Consider the following 19,647-nt stretch of genomic DNA (forward strand, 5'->3'; position numbering starts at 1 on the left):
CTTTTTATTTTTTCCTACACCTCCCTGTTTTCTTTACGTCTGTACTTCCTTCCCACTCAACACTGTGCAACGATCTGGAAGAAACTAACAGGCATCTCTTCATGATCACGAACATATTTCAACAAATAGTGCCACATAAAATCAGTGAACTATTCTATACGATCAATCAAACTAAACTTCATTTCATAAGAAATTACATGGCACAGTAAACAAAATATTTAAAAGAAAATAATAAAGAAATATTATAGTTCGGAAGTGGAATTTTGAGAAGGAAACAAAATTATTATACTTCCCGGAGAATATCAGGAAAATACAAACTCCCCGAACACAATTAGATAAAAAGTCGGTTCACAAACTTCTCTTCTGGATGATAAAAAACAATATATACGATTAGTACAAGCCCAAAAAATGGAAAACAACAGTTTGTGTCTGCCACCAGGAAAGAGGAAACACAGGAAGAACGAGATCTAGATGGATGAGCGGAAACCATTACACGGAGTGTCCCAAAAGTTACGCAGTCCAAAGTCGAATGTCATGTCCACCACAAAGTCGTAGAAAGTGGAAGAACATAAAATGGATGAATATATTAGAACTTGAGCAAAACCACTGATCTGAATAAAGCATGGACCGCAATTCAGTCAGCCATTTATCCACTCACTTGAATAGTCAAGTCATTCGGTCAAGCTGTTTCACGTGCCTCAGTCCACTCCTCGGCGTGGATAAAATATGTAAGGTCACACGTACAGTTTCCATTGTTGTATCACATTCAAGGACAGTCGCAGCACTTCTGTCGCTCTTTGTGGAAGGTCACTTCAAAAAGGAACCAAAAACGGCAGCTAATTTGAGTCTGAATTAAAGGTGAGACAAGTTTCATGAAAATATTGACTTTGGATCGACATAACGCTGAGTGTGTTTTAGTGTGAAATCGAATATGACCAAATATAGTGGGTCATGACACATAAATCTATTGAGTCGAAACGATACGTAAGCACACGTTTGGCCTTCACAGTACAATTTGTCCGTGCCGCAAGATTTACTTACCATTACGCATCCAAAACGCCACAACCGCCTGAAAGTATGCCACCCACCGTGCGTGGTGGACAAGAGACTCGCGCTTTTGCGTGTCTCGCTATTGATACGTGTTACACGATGTCTACAGTTACTTACTACTTGCTTCTGAAGGGGAAAATTAGTCACCTCCCAGAAATGTAGGTAAGAAAAACCAAACTACACAGCGAAAATTCAGGTTTTGAGTCAACTCATACCACAACCAGTTTCGCAATTCTGATGAGACTGGACCGGCATTCCATCTCAAACAATTCGGTCAGTATTTTTGGTGCACTGTATAAAAAACTACAAAAAAAAACTACTGATCGATTATTAGATTTAATAACGCTGTTTCAACTGCTATAAGACTTTTTTTTAAAAAAACAACAACAACTGATGTTGAAGTACTTGGAACCAGCTGTAGCAATTCAAAATGATAATTCATGACGAAATTATGAGCAGATTAACTTTGGAAAATGTTTGGAACAGTTCAGTTCAAAAATTCAATCTTCGTCTCCTGCCTACATACCTAAACAGTGAAATAATTTTTTTTTAAAAAAACACTAAAATCTTTCCTCTCATTTTTACAGGTGTGCTGAATTCATAGAAAGTTAAACACACTTTTAAAAGTATCTTTTCATGAACGGAATATCCAAGGTTACACACTGCTTCCAGGCACAGAAGTCGAAGAGATGTTGACAAAGCTAAAGAATAGGAAATGCGCACTGCAGAGTGTTACAAAATAATTAGCGTCATGGAGTAGTCCTTGAAAACCTAATACTGTCAAATATATACTATTTCTATAAATTCTTCAAATAAATATTATAAACCTTACTATATGCAATTGCTGTCTATAATTTTTTGTTAAGACCAGCCTTTTATTATTTGTTGTCTGTTAATATTGGGCAGATATGGACTAAAATAAAATTCGAACCAATCTTTAAGTGTTTATATCCAATGCCAAATTTAACTGAAACAATTTCAGCAGTTTCAAAAATAAAACATACAAACAAGTAAAGATTTAAGTTTCTCAGGGCGCCGAAGATGTAAATCATGGTGCTCTAGGTTGTGACGCCATGTAGTCTTGTAAATGGTTACCAACATTACGGAAGGAACACACCACCTCCATCTTCGGTGCTAATGTAGTTCAACGATGTCACAGCCTACAAGACCGCAGATGACAGACAAGCCAGAGTACAAGTCTCGCTTCTATGCGATACCAGTTAATTATTAAAGAAACCTTAGAGGCAGGATAAATGTACGTAAAATTAACTGCCAGATGTCACTCTTTAACGACGCTGTAAGGAATAGGAAAGGTCATCGCATTTCTGTCAGCGGTACTCAACCCTGCTTCATGGGTTGATGAAACAGTAGGCGAAAATCAATAAAGAATTTAGTTAATTCTGAAGCTGTTTGTTTTCACAGACGTCTAAGTAAACGTTAATGTAATGGTAAAACCTATAATTTGCGACCAGGCATAAATTATCCGTGTAAAGCCCAGAGGTAATTACATGTACCATCTGCTTCAAGAATCGGTAATGTTGCGTTTTATATTTATTAGTTTCGTACTGTTCGCAGTGTAAAATAGGGATTATTCCTAAAACAGTTTTAACAAGTTGATTTTTGCCGTACGAACTTAATTCTTAAACATTACTTAGACGAGCGTCGGTTCAATGGGATAACATAAGCAGCAAAATCATGTCGTAATAGACCTCTTCCGATTACATTCTTTCGACGAGCTTCGGTTTTAAATGGTTAATACACACTGACATACCTTGACTCTCTGGTATCGGAATGAAAGCGTCAACGAACAAAGAGGAAAGCCGATAACTATGATTAAGGAGTAACGATTACCGTTTGGGTCGCTATGGAGGTGGGGACGGTGGTAAGAGAAGACCAGAGAGAGACCGGCAGAAAACAGCACGACTCTGCATTATTTTGCAGCAACATCAATAGGACTATTTCATCTGTGGATAAGCGTAGTCAAATGGGACTCCAGGATGCTTCTATATATTCAGCCCTGGAAAGGGAGGAATCAGGAACATCCATGTACTTCTCACACCGATCCGGTGTGTACTGGCTCCAATGATTTTTCGAGAAGAATGAACTGGAAAGGATGCGAGAGGAAACGGTCGCAGTCTGTATGATGGTATCTTGGTAATCATTTAAAATCATGAATCACTCACTGAGAACACGGTAGCCCGGTCGGGATTCTAATCGGATACTTTCAGAAAAGAAGTCACATAGGTTATAGCTTGAGCTAACATGATCCATTTGCCTGATACTACAGCAGAGTGACGAAAAACCTAATATGACAGCTCGCCTAGTTTTCAAGTTTCGCACTGGGCATCCCCGAATATGGAGTTCGAGTTTTAATCATACACAACGATTCTTTGTACAAGCAATGTAAATAGTATCCTCCTGTCTACGTATTGCTCTCGCAACTTATGTATTCTGTATTTAACATCTCAGTGAAATTCACGTGAGTTCATTCCTTGTCAGCTTAGTTCTCGGCATAACCTTATGAATGTAATTTGAACACCACTCACCAGACATGAGGTCAAGGGCTAGATGAGGCGATGTTCTTCAACAGGTGTACAATCCAATGGCACTTGTTTTAGTGTTCATCAGAAAGTTCACATTTCACTATCTTCTCCAACAGGTGATACAATCATTCGTGTCCCTGTTTTTATACAAAGTTCACTATCTATTCTCTGTGTCCTTCAACGCGTGTTTCAAAACAATGGGTCTTGTGGCGTCCGTGTTCACATACTTCAATTACTTTCTACGTTGGGGGGTCATTGTCATGTTATCACTGCAGAACACGTGTTGCAACATGAATACATCACTGCCACCACACTACAACATCCACTGACTGCACGTCACACACTGAGAGACGCGGCGCTGGCGACCACAGATAAACCCACCTGCTTGTCTCCTATTCTATTCATGAGAAACTTTGAGCCATTGAGTATTGTGCTGCGCCCTATGAGCGATTCACAAGCACAATGGCGATGTGACACTAGCCCAGGCGGTAAGAGGGTTAATTACTCTTCATTTTTCTAAAGTACTCCACCCAACCAACAAACTACTCTCATACCCTGATTAATTTTCAAACCCTGATATCGTACGTAATCAATGTCTCAGAGGAACGTAATCCATCTTCGGGGTAAAAATGAGTGCGTATATAATAATTTTCACATAACGTTTATCCTAAAGTTGAAGGTATTCCAGCAACATGTAGGTTACACTCCAAATTACAATGTGGCAATACTTACTGACAGTTAACATGAAATTAAACAATCATAACACTACAGAATCCCTCAGTAAACGCAATACATGTGATTTTCTCTCGAAGGGTTCAAATAATATACATTGCTATCTCGCTTAATTATATCCCATACCTCTGTCATTGTAATTATATTGTCTTTAGCAAATCGATACATTTAATCACACTAATTAAGAAACTCAGTTATTCAACAAAAAACTGTTTAGTTTCGTACTAGGATTAATTACATTCAAGTACCAAGCAACGCACATCGCCTGCCAATTGGCACGAGTATCACGACGTATATGATCACGCCATCTTAACCATCTTAACGTAATGGTTATGAAATTAAATGTTCCAGCTGCATTGTGATTAGTTTAGTCGATGATGTAGCTTCGCTGACGACTGCTTGCGACATCTCTTGTCAACAACTGAAACGAAGTGACCGCTCACGAGCCAGTCTGCGCCACGCAAAACGTGCGTCTCATTCCGTTCCCTAAACCAGCGGTCTCCAAAGTGGGGTGAGCGAAATGGACCATGGGTGTCGCGAGATAATTTCAATTTAATTTTGTTTTATATTCGTATATTATATTTTTATATTTGTGATTTTATTATGTGATGCTAAAAATCATTAAATATTTATTTATTCCTGGGGTAATTGTCATACTTTTGAAATTTCTATCATTCTACAAAATTTCAAACCCTCACGTTAGAATTAACAGCACTGGTGTCTACCACGCTACAAGTTCACACAGCTTCCAAGTTGTTGATGACAGTAAGTCGAAAAGTAACTAACACATGACGCAGGTCTCCTTCTTTGCCATAAGCTAATATTCACACCGTTTCACAAAAATCTGTTAAACAATTTTTATATTTATGAAAAAATAAAAATATTTTACCCCCAAAATGGGTTTCGTACGCCATGGGCCTACTGCCCTCCCCCATTCTATACTCTCTTTATTTCTCAATAAGGATGATGTATGGTAAATCAAAAATTACAACAATCCAAAATACCACTGTATCAATCCATACTGCTGAGAAACAGAGAGTTATGAGACAACCCCAAGACTTAGGTTTCAATAGTAAAGTGGCAGCATCACAGGGTAACAGGGCAAAGATCACAATGGCTTTCCCGCAATTTCAGAAACATAGAAGTCAAATATATCAACCCAAAATACCAGGGTACAACTGAAAAACACTGCAATTGATGAAGATGACTTGTCCCTACGATGCAGCACAATATACTATCGTAAGTGTAATATTTCAGATGCTTACTGCCTCACCACCATCACATTAATCTGAATCAGTACAAAGTGCAACATCGCAGACAAAACACATCTTCATACTTCTTGCTGTGAGAAACCAAAATATTCCATTTGCTTCAACAGCCAGCACTGGCTGACAAAAATAATGCTGTAATCTGGTATTAAGCTTACCAGTGGTTCACAGGCATGTTACCTCATCACCAGGGCATGAGTCCAATCAGCAGCAAACTTCTAACACACTGCACACTGCAACATCCCTGAAGACAGCAATCTTCATACTTGCCATAACCTGAAATATTTTGCCTAAACAATGATGCAATGAGGGAAATTATAGTCAATGCAAATCAGCCTGTTGGATTTAACCATGCATCATACTGTTCAATTACTTGAGTAGTAGTTAAAAGCAGACTAAATTCAAAGAATCCTGACAATCTCATTGTACTATCATAAACTTCTCTAGAACTCTGTTCCATGGAGTGAGTGAATTATCTTACTGTTAACAGGACTGGCTGTTATTCTGGGTTTGGACATCAAGTACACTCAACAGGCATCTGGTGATGAATCTACATTAAGCTAAAACCCAGACCATCCTAGTTACCAAAAAAACCACACATCTTACATAGAACTGGACATCCAACACAGTAAAAAGTTCTGTAAAAATATATGTATTTTATACAGGCTAGCTACAGACAGTACAGTTGCAATCCATTCCCTTCTCTTCACCCTGGTTTCCAATTTTAGACATTGTTCTTAACATTTGTTGAAGCCTGGTCACATGTATACTCACCTTACAATCTGGAATATATTAAGATGCCCTCCAACAGAAGTTTGAAAAAAGAAAATAAGACTTATATGCCGACATAAAAACTTTATTATATAATTGTATCTTCTCCAAGTGAAAGGAAATTGACATATAAAAGTGCTGTAATTACTACGATCGTAAAGCAAACAGCTATGATGATACTGTTTCAATTGTAAAGCAAGTCACAAGACCAAGTTATTTGCTTTCCAAATTGCAAGGCACCTGGCACTTATTGTTAATGAACTCTAAGGTACACAGTTCCCCCTCTTACCCTATATAGATACACAAATTGTACCTGCCAAGTGCTGCCTTATTTCTCATGATCTTTATAGTAAAACTTCAAACTGAAACACATACAAAAACATCACAACACCACGATTAATGCACCTTTTCTCTGAAACATACTTGCAGGATCATTTGAATTCAGCTGTGCATAGTATTCTATGTATGTATCGAATATGTTGGTATCTTATTATTAATAATATTGTTATGGAATCAAAATATGTTACATCGTACCTGGGCTCATAAAATTTCTCATAAATTTGCATGACTATAGTTGGTATACTTTTTAAGTGGTGTCTTGAGTCTCCTCTGGTCGTAATGGATTTTATCAATTAGTTACAAGATGCTATGCAATACACACTGCACTATTTACTGTAATACATATCTTTAACAAATTAAAACATTAAATAGCACCTCACAGATAACATCATGAAATTTAAAAACAGAGATCAGAAGAAATGCGTAACACATGAGCCTTGCCCAGGAAACTGAATTAAGCCCCTCAAAATATTCTTCCTAACAATAAAACTTCCTCCTAGCAGCACTTGCAGGAAATATGTACTCACACTTCCAGAGAAACAGAATGAAAATAAATTATTCCACATGACCAGTCTTAAAAGACACCATTTAAAAAATTCTGGAAATCACAAATATTTCAGAAATGTCTTAGTCCACTTGTTGCACTTTTAATATTTCGTTGTTCTCTGTGGCCAATGAGGTTGCGATGACTTCAGTCTTTGTTGTTTTGGTTGACGCTGTAGTTGGGGCACGAGTCCCAGTGATCGTCCTGGCAGAGGTAGTCTTCTTCGGTCCTACTTTACTCACAGACGACGTGACAGCGGTCTTTGTGACACCCGTAACTCTCCTAGTGGCAGCCGACAATGCACTGCGAGTTGTTGTAACTGTTGTAGATTTATTTGTGATAGTGTGAGATGATATTTGCTTATTTGCAGTTTCCTTCTTGTTTGTGACGGACTTTGGGTCACAGGTCGAGCCCACTTTATTCCTAGCCGTCGTAGGCGCCAATGTCCCTGCTGGCCGAGACTTGCTTGCAGCACCGTCCACAGCTCCGGGTTTTGTTCGCGGGGGCACGGCTGACAAAAGGGTGGTCCTACTTGTGACTGCACCACTCTGTTTTATTGTTCCAGCTTTAGCAGTAGCTGGGGCTGTTGAAGGCCTGCTTTGTGGCCTCGCTGACGTAGGAGCTGCGGTTTTCTTTGTAACCGCAGCCTTAGCTACATCACCATTACTTAGAATAAGAGACTTTGTAGTAGTGGTTCCAGGTCGTGCATGTGGGGCCGCGCTCGATTTAGCAGCACAAGACAGGGGTTTTGTTGGTGACGTGGTACCTGGCTTAGGTTTGTTTGGAGCAGCTGGCAACTTTGTGGTTCTGCTTGCAGGAGGAGCAGAAGTTACAGACTTCTTCGGTGTTGAGGAGTGAAAACTTGGGGATGGGGGCTTCGTTGGTGAAGTCAGTTTAGATTTTTGCAATGCTCTAACTACACCAGTAGTAGGAGTTGCAGGTTTGGGACTGCTGGGTGTTTTTGTCAGTTTTGCTTTGACAGCAGTTGGTTCCTTCTTGTCCTTTGAAGGGGTTGGTTTCTTTGCCTCAACATTCTTTTCTGATATGTTGGTCTTCTCAGCTGGTTTCTCATGAGCCACAATAGCCCCAGCTGCCACTGCAGTGGCCACAGCAGTAGCTGCTGCAGCAGCAACCAAAGTGTCCTCAGTTTCTGCATTACCTACTTTCTCTGACACCTGTACTGACTCTACAGCCACTGCTTCTGGTGGTTCCACATCAGACAGCTGTGGTAATACGTCAGGAACATGCACAGGGGCTGGTGGTAGATTCTGTGTCACTCCAGTTTCCTTTACTTCATCTTCTATTGGTTGTTGCTCTAACACAGAACTTGAAATAGTGCATACATCTTGCTTTAAGGGGTCAGTTTCATCTGTTATGTTGCTCTGTGATGTAACAATCCCAAATGGATCCAGCAGTTGACTACTAATTTCAGTCTCTTGGCACTTTCCCAGTTCTTCCTCTGTCTCTACCCTAGCCTCTACTTCTTGACGCTCTTCATTTATAGCAAATATTTCATCAGTTGTAGGCCTTGGTAAATTATCTGAATTCAATTTCTCCTGAACCTCTGACACTGCAAGAGGGGGAGAAGAAATATCATGTGGGTCAGTTTCAGCTTTAAACTCTGCAAAAATGGCCTGTGCCCGATTCTCCAAATCTTCTGAGAGTACTGGTGTTGCAGATGGCATAATAGGAGAAGCTGAACCCCAAAAAGAAACTTGATGTGTGCTGAATGGAGACTGCAATGGTTTTGATGGGACTGTTTCCGATTCTATGGGATATTCAGCAGATGGCGATGGCACATCAGTTGCCAAGCTATCTTGCAAGGAAGTCTCTTGTATCTGTGATGTAGCGGTCGATTCGTCCAGAACCAGAGGATGCAGGTTAGATACTGGAGAGTTCACAGGTGAATATGGAACTTGAGACATGATGGTAGGTTCCTCCGGTTTCCCCAGTTGTTTATCTTCTGCTTGCAATGGAGAGCCAGACTCCTCAACGGAGGACGCACCTTCACTATCAAGCTTGACTCTCTCTGGCTTCAATTCCATCTCGGGAACCAATTCCTTCTGCACTTCAAAACACAGGGGTGCTCCTTTGCTCCAGTACACTTCAACCTCATTAAATCCAAACAATTCATTATCATAACTGCTAGACTTTGCCACAAGTTCAGATTCTAGAAAATTTGAATCGGTGAATGATTTTTCAATTGGTGATAAAGATGATACACTCTCTGTCACTGTCTTCTGAAGCTCTGACCCTGTAGTTAAGAAACTCACAGAGTCATCACCAAATTCTGCTTTTGTAGATGTCACCTCAGACTCATCCAAAATTAATCCTTGCACATTACTGTCCTGCTGATCTGGGAAAACATCATTTTGTTGCTCATGCTCCAAAATGTTACTGAACACTCCCTCATTTTCCACATGGAGAGAAGGGATGAGTGGATTCACATCATCTACTTCACTGCTAATAAGGTCTGGTAGATTCAAAACTGGTTTGTTTTCTGGCACCTCTGGCGATTCGTTAGCAATATCCAATTCACTCGGACGCTGGCTGACTTCATGTTGAAATTCCAGCTGACTGGGGACAGTGATGTCTTCCATTGGAATGGCCTTGCTGGGAGACTGGGCCAGCAAAACTTCCTCTATAGATGGCATAGTCTGTGTCGGCGATGGGACAAATTCTGCCGCATCAGGATTCAACTGAGACTCCATATTCACTTCGTCCTTTAATTCTGGTCCTGCAGGCTTCTGGCAAACCTGAGAACAAACACTCCATTGCAAGTCATACTGACAGCTATGTACAGAAGGGAGGATATTTTTTTAAAAAGGACCACAACAAATATGAAACAGATTGGACTGGTTCAGGATAGTGTCAATGGTGAACATTTGCAGAAATAACAAGCCTTTAACTTTCCTAACAAGGACCACCTTGTTGATTATGGTCCTGTGTGTTCCAATTTAATGCAGTCTTGTGGGTGGTTACCAACAAAGGAAGGGACTACACAGGATTAAGTACAGCAATCAAAGCTGTGATATAAGGGAAGAGATTTAGGTTTAACCTGGTAATGAAGCTACCAAGTCCAGGAACCATGTATACAATGCTGCCACATACAGAACTGAGTAAAATTAATTTTCTAAAATGAGAACAGAACAAACCAGACATCTGGTCTGGGCAAGCACATCACCAACCCAGAGCTGCCTGTATTCCCTCCAACAGGCAAGGGGCTAGCCTCATGGAATCTTATTTACTCCAAAACCCCATTTACCTGTGATACAAGATTTGACATGATGCACAAAATAAGTAAATTATGTTAGTTTCAGTAGCAGGTTAATGAAACTTTGATGGCTGTCTTCTGGGTTGTCGTCTGGCATTTACCACATTGCACACTGCTACAACCCAGAAGACAGCCATCTTAATATCCACTGCCGTGAGAACCTCAAATCCTAGTAAGTAAACTTTGATCAAACCATTAATAAAGTGTTAGGCAAGGAACATGCTATCATTCATAAAAGGTTGCAGGCACAGATGAACACATTGCTTAAGACTAGAGTAGAAATTTGTGTACGCAGGCTTGTAATTTATTATGAATAATCATGATGTGGTTGTGGCTAGTACTGTGAGAGGGCGTGTAACTTTACTGAATAACCCATAGGGCCAGCAGCAGAGCACTATTAATAAAGTTTATACTGGCTATTACAATGGAAACTGGACTTAACCAAATTTGGCATAGAGTTTCTGAGATATCAGACCAAGGCCTTCATCACATCATGTCTGTAGCATGAGATTGCCAAAATTAATTTACATTTTCAATCGTCACCAGTTCCAGCAACCAGATTTAACAATTTTCCCACCATTGCAGCTACCGATAAGCCACTTTGTACCTCTTGATAAATGTTACAGTAAAGTGATCATTATGTACCGGTTGTGTAGCTTCCTGGTTCCCTTCTGCAGTTGGTTCAACACGGTAATAGTTCCACTCGTCTTCAGAATCCTCTCCACTTTCTCCTACATTGTCCGATTCTGGCACCAATGAGGCAACTCCAGGAACTGCAGAAATCACAGGCATATTAACATAGTTTTCACACAATACAGCTCAAACTTCCATGAATCATACAAACACAGAATACTGAAAGCATACTTATGGCTAAGGTAGCCATGGAGGTACTACATTAAAATTTAAAACTAGTTTGAATATGGACTGAACTGTTTCTGGTTTAGGCCCAAAGGCAAGTTTCAAAGTTCATTTTCCTGGTTGAAGACTTCAGATGTAATACCACAGTTGGTTGTAATTACATGCAATAAAAGACGCATTTTCTCTAACTTCACAAACTCATTCCTCGCCTACCTAACTCGAACTAAAATGTCAACGAGTCCTAGGAAATTACATTCAAAATGGTGGAGCAAAAAACCCTGCTTCATGTTTCAAGAGTTGGTCTGAATTTCTCGACACAATTGAACGACATTTACAGTCAAAGGAAACAATGTAAGCCATTGTTCTATTTTCCGTAAGGATACAACACAACATTCTTATGAAGTGAAAATGCGATACGGGTAAAATTAAAATATCACAAGCCAAGAGATCTCATCTGTCGCCCACACAAAGGCACAAATGAAGCTTGCATAATTTTCGGCCTCCATGGGAAGCTGCTGCCATGGCCATGTGCCAATAACCGAGCTTTGGCTTAGTACTAATAGTTAGTACTACAGCATGTATAGACCCTAACAACCATACCGGCTGAAAACCACCACACCCTGCTAGACCCAATTTACAGAAATATGTTATGAAAAGATGACGTCACCTTCTTACGTATGCCTGAACACCCACTAAAATACGCATGTGTAAAAATAATTTCCCCCCCCCCATAATAATCACACGAAGTGCATGGTAACTGATATAATACCAAGTACACTGCATTCAAGTCAGTTACTTTAAGAACTGGAAAATGAGCTCAAGTAAATATGGATTTGTAGTTGCGTAATACATTAACTATTGGTCGGTTTCTTACACACTGTTAGAACGACCCTTTCGCTTGAATAACATCAACTACTACTTTTGGGGCACAAACGAATGATGTTCAGAACAGAATAATATCACACAACGCCTATAACAAAACTCACACCTTTACCACGAAAACCGAACTGCTAGGTTGCCTCTCCTAACCCGGCAGGCGACCCCCACCAAACCCATTTGCTTTCCTGCCTCTCCACTAGATGGAGATGCAATCGTTGTTTCCGCATGACTCAGAATTACGTGTTGCCAACCCAAAGACAAAATATTTGAATTTATATAGAGGTCCATTACAAAGAAAAACCTTCCTGCTTGATTCTTACTTACACAAACTGGGTTGACACACCCACTGATGTATGATGTTATAAATTTGAGACGTTAAAGAAACAGTGGGATTCCTAAAACAGCTGAATGGTTGTGTTTGCCTCATAGTATCAAAGGCTTAGCGTACAGCCTGATTACCGGTAACATGAGTCGGTAACGGACCGACGGCTAGGTTCACAACGCAGCGAATATTAAAAATGTAGACAAGTACACAGTGGGCGCAAAATAATTCTGAACTTGAACGTCAAGGGGCAAACAGATGAAGCAAGGGGGGGGGGGGGAAATTGTGTCTGGGCAACCGAGACACATGTTTTTTTTAATATCGATACAATTGGTGGCATTTTGTGAATCGAACTGTAAAACACGCACGCCACTTCTACAGCCCGCACGTAATATCGCATCCGATAGCACAAAGAAAGATTGGGTTATCTCTCCAATATGTGCTATCGCTTCGTTGTGTTCCCCTGCATCCACAAGTGTATTTCCAATGATCAACGAAGCTCAGCAGTTGTTTTGCAACGACTGAATAATCCTCATCAAACAAGATTTCATTTTAATTAATTCAAAAACAAAATGACAAGGACCATAAGCTGTGGGGTTTTATGGTCCTGTCTTCATTCGGTTTCCAGTCGTCGGAGAAATGTATTGCCTCCATGTTCAGGGCTAAAGATGGTACGGACTTGATACATCAAACTCAGGGTGGGGACCAGTGGCTGGCTCTTGTGAACACGGTAATGAACCTTCGGGTCCCATAAAATGTTGGAAAGTTCTTGAGTGGTTGAGCTGTTAGCTTCTCAGGAAAGGCTCTGCTCCATGGAGTAAGCAAATACGCCTAGCAAACATATTCCTACTTCCCTGAGGTATTATAAGACGCGACAGAGAAACAAATGAAAGGTGTAAAAAAAAAAAAGTCACAATGTTGCTCACCCCGGTCTGCTGGTGGAGTAGGAGTCTCCTCCCGGGGTTCCGTAACAGGATCGAAGTCACTAAGCTGCTGCCTTTGAAGTTCCAGATCGGCTTCCAACGCACCCTTCTCGTCACCACCAAACGGGTTGTTGTTCAGAGCCGCTGATTTAACACTGGTTGGCGACAGGAGAACGTCGTCGACAGCGTCGACGTCTGTCTCGGGTCCGAAGTCTTCATCGTCATAGTTGGCGCTGGTCGAGTTCTTGCAGTTCGCTGGACGGTCCAGAAAGTACAGGTCGGTGACGGACGGAGAAGTTCCATTACGTTTGTACACCTGGCCGTCGTCTCCCCCGCTACCGAGGTCCAGAAGGAGACCCCCTTTTTGGAACGGGACGGATTCTGATGTGGGATTCATGAGGAACGGATTGTTTTCTGCAGAAGTGGTGTTCGTGTTGAGGTCGAAATTGGACTCCATGGCGCGAGCCTCCTGTGGCGGTGGGCCGTTGTTTTCCCACAACGGGATCGGACGGGAGGCGAGCTGGGCAGGATGTGTCAGAAAGACGACTATGACTGTGATGTTGTCAGTGGAACCCTGCTGCTTGGACAGCTGGACAAGGCGCTGGCTGACGGCCTCAACGTCTCCTGAAACAAGAGACGCACAGTTGGCTGACTGTCTGCACATAATTACTTCCACTCAACCTCACTGTGACTAAGACTGCGGCTGAGACAGACAAAATGCACAACTTTCCCGTACATTCTAGACTCCTTTCCCACAACGCAACTTTTAATTAACTTTATCATTAACCCAGCATAGTTCAAAAGACAGCAGCACGCCTTAAACACATTAAAGATCATGCAGTGTACGTTCCTCGTGCTATGACCTGTGCCGCAGACGGAAGTAACTGGTCACATTCACGTTCCTGCCGCTTTAATCTTCGGGACAATCCTTGCCGGGATCCCACGCATTCTGGTATGCGGATTATGAAAAACCTGATAATTCTCTATCAAGAATTCAGTCTTATTTTGTTCTACTATACGTATTCACGTGTTTGGAATTGAAGTCGAAGACAAGAATGGCATTATCTTATGACTTACTATTAAAGCAGGTGGTACAAATAGTTACAACTGCGATTAAAGGGTTGTGCGTGGTTCGAACTATACATCCATAAGAATGTACGTCTACGAGTTGTGATTGGTACTTTACTGGCATCCTTAACCTCATAAACGCCTTTGTTATAACAGTCGACTTGGTGTGAATTAGGCTTTACACTTGCAGAACTGTGGTTCGCCACTTACACGTCAGACACGAAGAAAGTGCGGCTAGAATTCAATGTTACTTAAGGTACACGAAGAGCAATGCCGCATCACCTGAGTTCGCGTTCTCGGGGTTACTGATCGTGACAGCCACGTAAGGTCCGTTATCGCCCAGAAGGACGCGTGAAGGTGACAAGAAGTTGCGGTTCACGATATGTTGGGCGGGGACGACATTGTTCGACCATGAGACGATAACCAAGACACTTGAAGAAATTCACCCCACCAAGCAGTTTGGTTTGCGTAATTTTGTGCAGGCGAATGCAGGTACAGTACATTCAACAAAATCACAGACTATTCACCATCCACGATCAGTTCATTCGTGGTTTATGCGCAAGATTACTACGAGACTGTCTGATGTTTACAACGGGGACAGTTCTGGAAACCAAAGGCTATCTCATTACTGAACCGTGACTACCATGAGGCCAATTTAGCTGTTAAAGAAATATCCGTTGCAATAAAGTACAAACAAAGCGCAAATACGTAAACGAAATCTGTCACTGGGCGATCTAGGTCGGTGTTCACATCCTCAGAAAAAAATTCCATGTTATAAATTCTGTTCATTCACAATTTTTCAAATCACACGACTTTTCAAAAGGCAAACTCTGCTTCTGTAATCAGGTAAAGCCATAGAATTTAGTTTAGTCCACTGAAAATCTCTAACCTCACTCAATCCTCGAACAACAGTCAAGTGCACGAAATGCAACTGTCGAAGATCAAATGCGGGAGGCAAATGACAGCATCAACTCTTAAAAATTGTGAATTAAATCTCATGACCACATCAGTATTAAGACAACACGGCGTCACAACCTAGAAGATCACGATCAATATTCTTCTTATTCCCAACCACCTACAAAGCTAAGTGATGCAACCGGAATTACACGAACTGTTTGTAAATCAGATGAGACAGAGCACACAAATAAAATCGATTTTAAAGAGGCTTGTTAATTTCCAAGAAAGAAGCGTTGCAATGTGTCAACGTTTCATAAATAAAGCAAAATAATTACGAGCAGTAGCTCCTTCAACGTTCAGATCATCAACATTTCTTGTAAACAAAACGTGAGTGTAGTTTAGGCCACAGAAGACAAAACTTTATCTAATTCCGTAAAATGGCTGATCCTTGTAATTGAGATTCGGAGTTTTATTGACGCAGGGGCAGAATTTCCAAGCGTTCTTTCAAGACTTAACTTTGTACCTCGATGCTGTATTAATTATTTAAATAAAATTTATTCACACTGTTGCGTAGAACGCGTTACTGTCAGACTGTATGGTGCATTTTTTACTTACTTTTTTGTATGTGTGTTCGACCGTCGTACTGTATCGCATACGGTAAACTGAATGGTATAGATGGCGTAGTAGTTTTTGGCCGGTGGAGAAGCTAGCGGAGCTGGCGGGCGGGCCTAGTCTGTGTACCTGAGGTGGCACGGCCAGTGAATTTCTTTTGTTTGGGCGTTCAGACCGATAAGCTCCTCGGCGCAGTCAGCACAAGAGACTCGCTCCTAATCTTCCCCTTGAAAATTCCACCGGCCAAAAACTACTGCGCCGACTATACTGATGGTAACTTACACATGACTGAGGTTATTAAAATGGAATGGTGCTGCCATCTATCGACTTCTAACGATACAGTATTTCAAATACAAACTCATATGTATCTGAATACACAGTCTTCATTTTGTTTACTACTGTACGTTAATCGAAGATATTGATACATGTGCACTTTCGAAGTTATTCGTAAGATACAACATTCTACAGATATACTCTGCCAACATGGCCGAAGGTGAAGCACCCACAGTTAATTCTTCTAGGTAAAATATTTACCGCTAACCTTTTTGAAGCACAGAGCCAACAAAATGTACCACCTACGCATTTCGTATTTATGGATTTCGTACAATTCTTACTTTAGTGTGAACATAAGATTATTTCCTTCAACATTAATCAATTAACCACTGTAACCGAGAAGTGTTGCGTTTTCTTTGCGGTACAGACGAAATTATTAAAAAATATAAGACGAGCTTTGACTTCAGAGTTAAATTAAATTACTCTTTTTTATCAATACAGATTTTGTCTCTGTTCTCTGGGTGTATTCATTTTAAAAATGTTATTTGTAAACTGAACAAGCATTTATAGCGTTTCCATCTCCAGAATATTATATTTTGTTCATATTAAATGCGTGTGGTAGTTTCAAATTTTGTTTCGTGATATAAACTAGCCGTATCACTGGTTTACATGCCGGACAGTTACTCCAGTTTATGATAGGTCTAACGGGAGTGCCAATTTTGTGGACTTCCATGAATCCTTTCAAATTATGAGGGTTAGGATTTTAGTTTACGAATGCCCGGTTATTAGATTTGTAAATATATTATCTTGTTTTATTCTACATTTTATCTTCTGGGGGGGGGGGGGTTGCGTACGTCTTATAATTTTTGCTTATCAAATCTGCACTCCTCAGAGTTATAAAAATGTTTAGATTAACTCATACGTATGTTGGAAAGGTTTCCGAAATTAGAGCGCTAGAAATATTGGTTTACAGTGAGGACAGACAAATATGTCTGTCACTAATTCAATAAAAAAAACCTTCGCGGTGAAGAGATACCATTTTTAAAATCGACAGATACTCGGTTTAAAGCCGGGATAACTGTTTATCACTACACAAACAGATGGTTAGCTTTACGCTCAGGCCACTTTACACAGAGGAAAGAGTGGACCCCAGATACAAATTTGATGTCAAAGAAAAATTGAAAAAAAACTGTCCTTCCCGAGAATCGAACAAAGGTCATTAAATCAGTAGCCAGTCACTTTACTAAATTATCAGGGCTCTACAAGATTTTCGTAATATCCCTTAATAGGTTCATGCAAATGTAACGCAAAGGGTCACGGGCGACCCATCATGTACATAACCTCTGGTCCCGGACGTGAACGCGCTCTGAATGTCATTAATGAAAGCGGTCGCTGTGGATGAAGAGCTTCATGTATAAAGCATTCCTCCAGCGGATAGGGAAGTCAGGCAGCTGGTAACTCAAGAGGGAGGAAGCCAGAGAACTAATTGTTCCCGGCAAATGGCTTCTTCAGCTGGACATCTCTCGCATGCTAAAAGACTTGACGTCACTCTCGACCAATCCTTGAACACACTCCATAAAAACTTCCACCTCAAAGCGTATCTAGAGAAAGTGTCCACCATCGATCGGGAATTTTATTCAAATAAAGTGCACTGAAATAATGAAAATTTCATATTTATTACGAGTTTTGTTTGGTTACTAAGGACTTATTTCCGTCGGACGTACAGAAAGAAGGGTTGCCAAATATGCATGGAAACTGTTGGTCAATTGTACAATGAAACCGATTATTTGTTTATGGAACGAAAATTATCAACAGGCCAAAAAATACCATCACGTCTTGAACAGGCTACGTTAGCATTACCGAGGCTGGACTCGAAAGCAAAATTAGAACCCAATGGTCATGAAGAAGTTAAAGGTATCACCATCCTCACTTCGTTTCTGCAGCTGGTAATTTTGTCTGCGAACTAAAACCACACGGGAAACATTTCGTAACATCATCATCTCTATAAGTTACATTCAGAAATATAAGAAACACCACTTAAATTGTTCCTCTATTGTAATTAAGTAGAGAAATACCAAAAGATAAATGAAAATCAAGAAAACAGATATGGACGATTTTTTTGCCCCAGAAAAAACAGTCCCCACAGTAACCACATGGAAATACGGGAAGACCAGTTGCGTGATGTTTGTCACCACAGCACTGAAAAGTCTTCAGGTTATGGAAGGAGGCGAGAGGCCGAAGACAAATACAGCGTAGCTGAGAACATAATGAATCAACTGTTATGGAGCAGTCACAGAGATGTGTGAGGACCCTCGCTATAAAATCTAATATGCTATGAAATGTAGAAGAGGTGTCCAAGGACCTCGAAACGACGGCAATGAACCTTCGGAAATTTCTCAACCAAACAACTCTAAAGACAAGACGTTACGATGTGGATTTATTCAGCACCTTTTAAGGAAACCATTTGCTATAATGAAAAGGGGTTCTGCAAACTTCACGAACATCTGCATGAATAGAAATTCAACTGAATTACTTGGAATCAACAGCTGCAGGATGTAAACTTCCCAGTTGGCGGCTGTACACAAGAATAACGAGACCGCAAAGATTCAATCCTTACCAGAGCATTACACATTTTCTCGGTAGCCTGGCATACCTAATGCTCTTATCCCAACAGCTCTGATAAAGACGTTATCATCTTGCCCCCCCCCCCCCCCCCGGGACACGGAGCACATTGCAATGCAACTGACGTACTTCCTACTAATAAAGTAAAGCTACGCGACATGAAGACGCTAAGGGGGGGGAGACCTGATCGTTATTGACCGCGGCATTAGATGGGGGTGAGTGGTCAGTGTCGAGCCCCGGTTCCCCGAACAGAGGGCACCGGTACCCAACGTATAGGAGACTGGGTGGGGCCCAGAGCCAGTCCGGACACAGAGGCTAGACGAAACAATCTTTTATCCCTACAAGAATCTGAGCTTCGGTCGTCCAATCCGTAGAGAGTCTCAGGACTTAAGTCTGCATTCCTACTATGCATATTTCTAGTTTTCAATTCTCATAATGCTGATGTTATAGGTTACTTAAATTAAAGTTTATAATTTAGCAATGAAATGCATTGCAGCTCATGAGTTTGTAGTATTCCGGTCCCAAATGTTGATCATCGTAAGAGGCGTAACGCCTGAAGTCATCGTGCACTCTACCGAATGGTCTTGCTATCCATATCAACGCCCTGGGAGAGATATCACTCGGTGCATTGGCCTTCACAGTCAGGGGGCCTTCATACTTACACACGTGAAT

At 40.9% G+C, this 19,647-nt stretch overlaps 2 protein-coding genes across 4 annotated transcripts in view; both read right to left on the reverse strand.

Moving 5' to 3' along the window:
- LOC110838771 (metabotropic glutamate receptor 3) overlaps nucleotides 1-4,063 on the reverse strand; it is a 59,254-nt gene extending 55,191 nt beyond the window's left edge. For 2 of the 3 annotated variants that reach the window (XM_087349087.1, XM_087349088.1), the window contains exon 1: nucleotides 3,597-4,042. In XM_087349087.1, coding sequence (XP_087205213.1) covers nucleotides 3,597-3,603 — 7 coding nt within the window. In that variant the 5' untranslated portion in view covers nucleotides 3,604-4,042. Of the gene's footprint in view, nucleotides 1-3,596 lie in introns of all 3 variants that reach the window. The other variant, XM_087349089.1, reaches the window with a different exon arrangement.
- Nucleotides 4,064-6,229: 2,166 nt separating this feature from the next.
- Nucleotides 6,230-19,647, reverse strand: part of LOC110838772 (uncharacterized) — a 59,483-nt gene continuing 46,065 nt past the window's right edge. Inside the window, exons 8-10 of the mRNA XM_087349085.1 lie at nucleotides 13,507-14,127; nucleotides 11,167-11,294; nucleotides 6,230-10,003 (exon numbers count right to left, since the gene is read on the reverse strand). Of these exons, the coding sequence (XP_087205211.1) occupies nucleotides 7,331-10,003; nucleotides 11,167-11,294; nucleotides 13,507-14,127 (3,422 nt within the window). The 3' untranslated portion in view covers nucleotides 6,230-7,330. The remainder of the gene's footprint in view (nucleotides 10,004-11,166; nucleotides 11,295-13,506; nucleotides 14,128-19,647) is intronic.

Source organism: Zootermopsis nevadensis, unplaced genomic scaffold, assembly GCF_977971745.1.
Source record: "Zootermopsis nevadensis isolate Lab colony 2312 unplaced genomic scaffold, Znev_1.0 Znev_ptg000015l, whole genome shotgun sequence".
Taxonomy (NCBI): Eukaryota; Metazoa; Arthropoda; class Insecta; order Blattodea; family Termopsidae; genus Zootermopsis; species Zootermopsis nevadensis.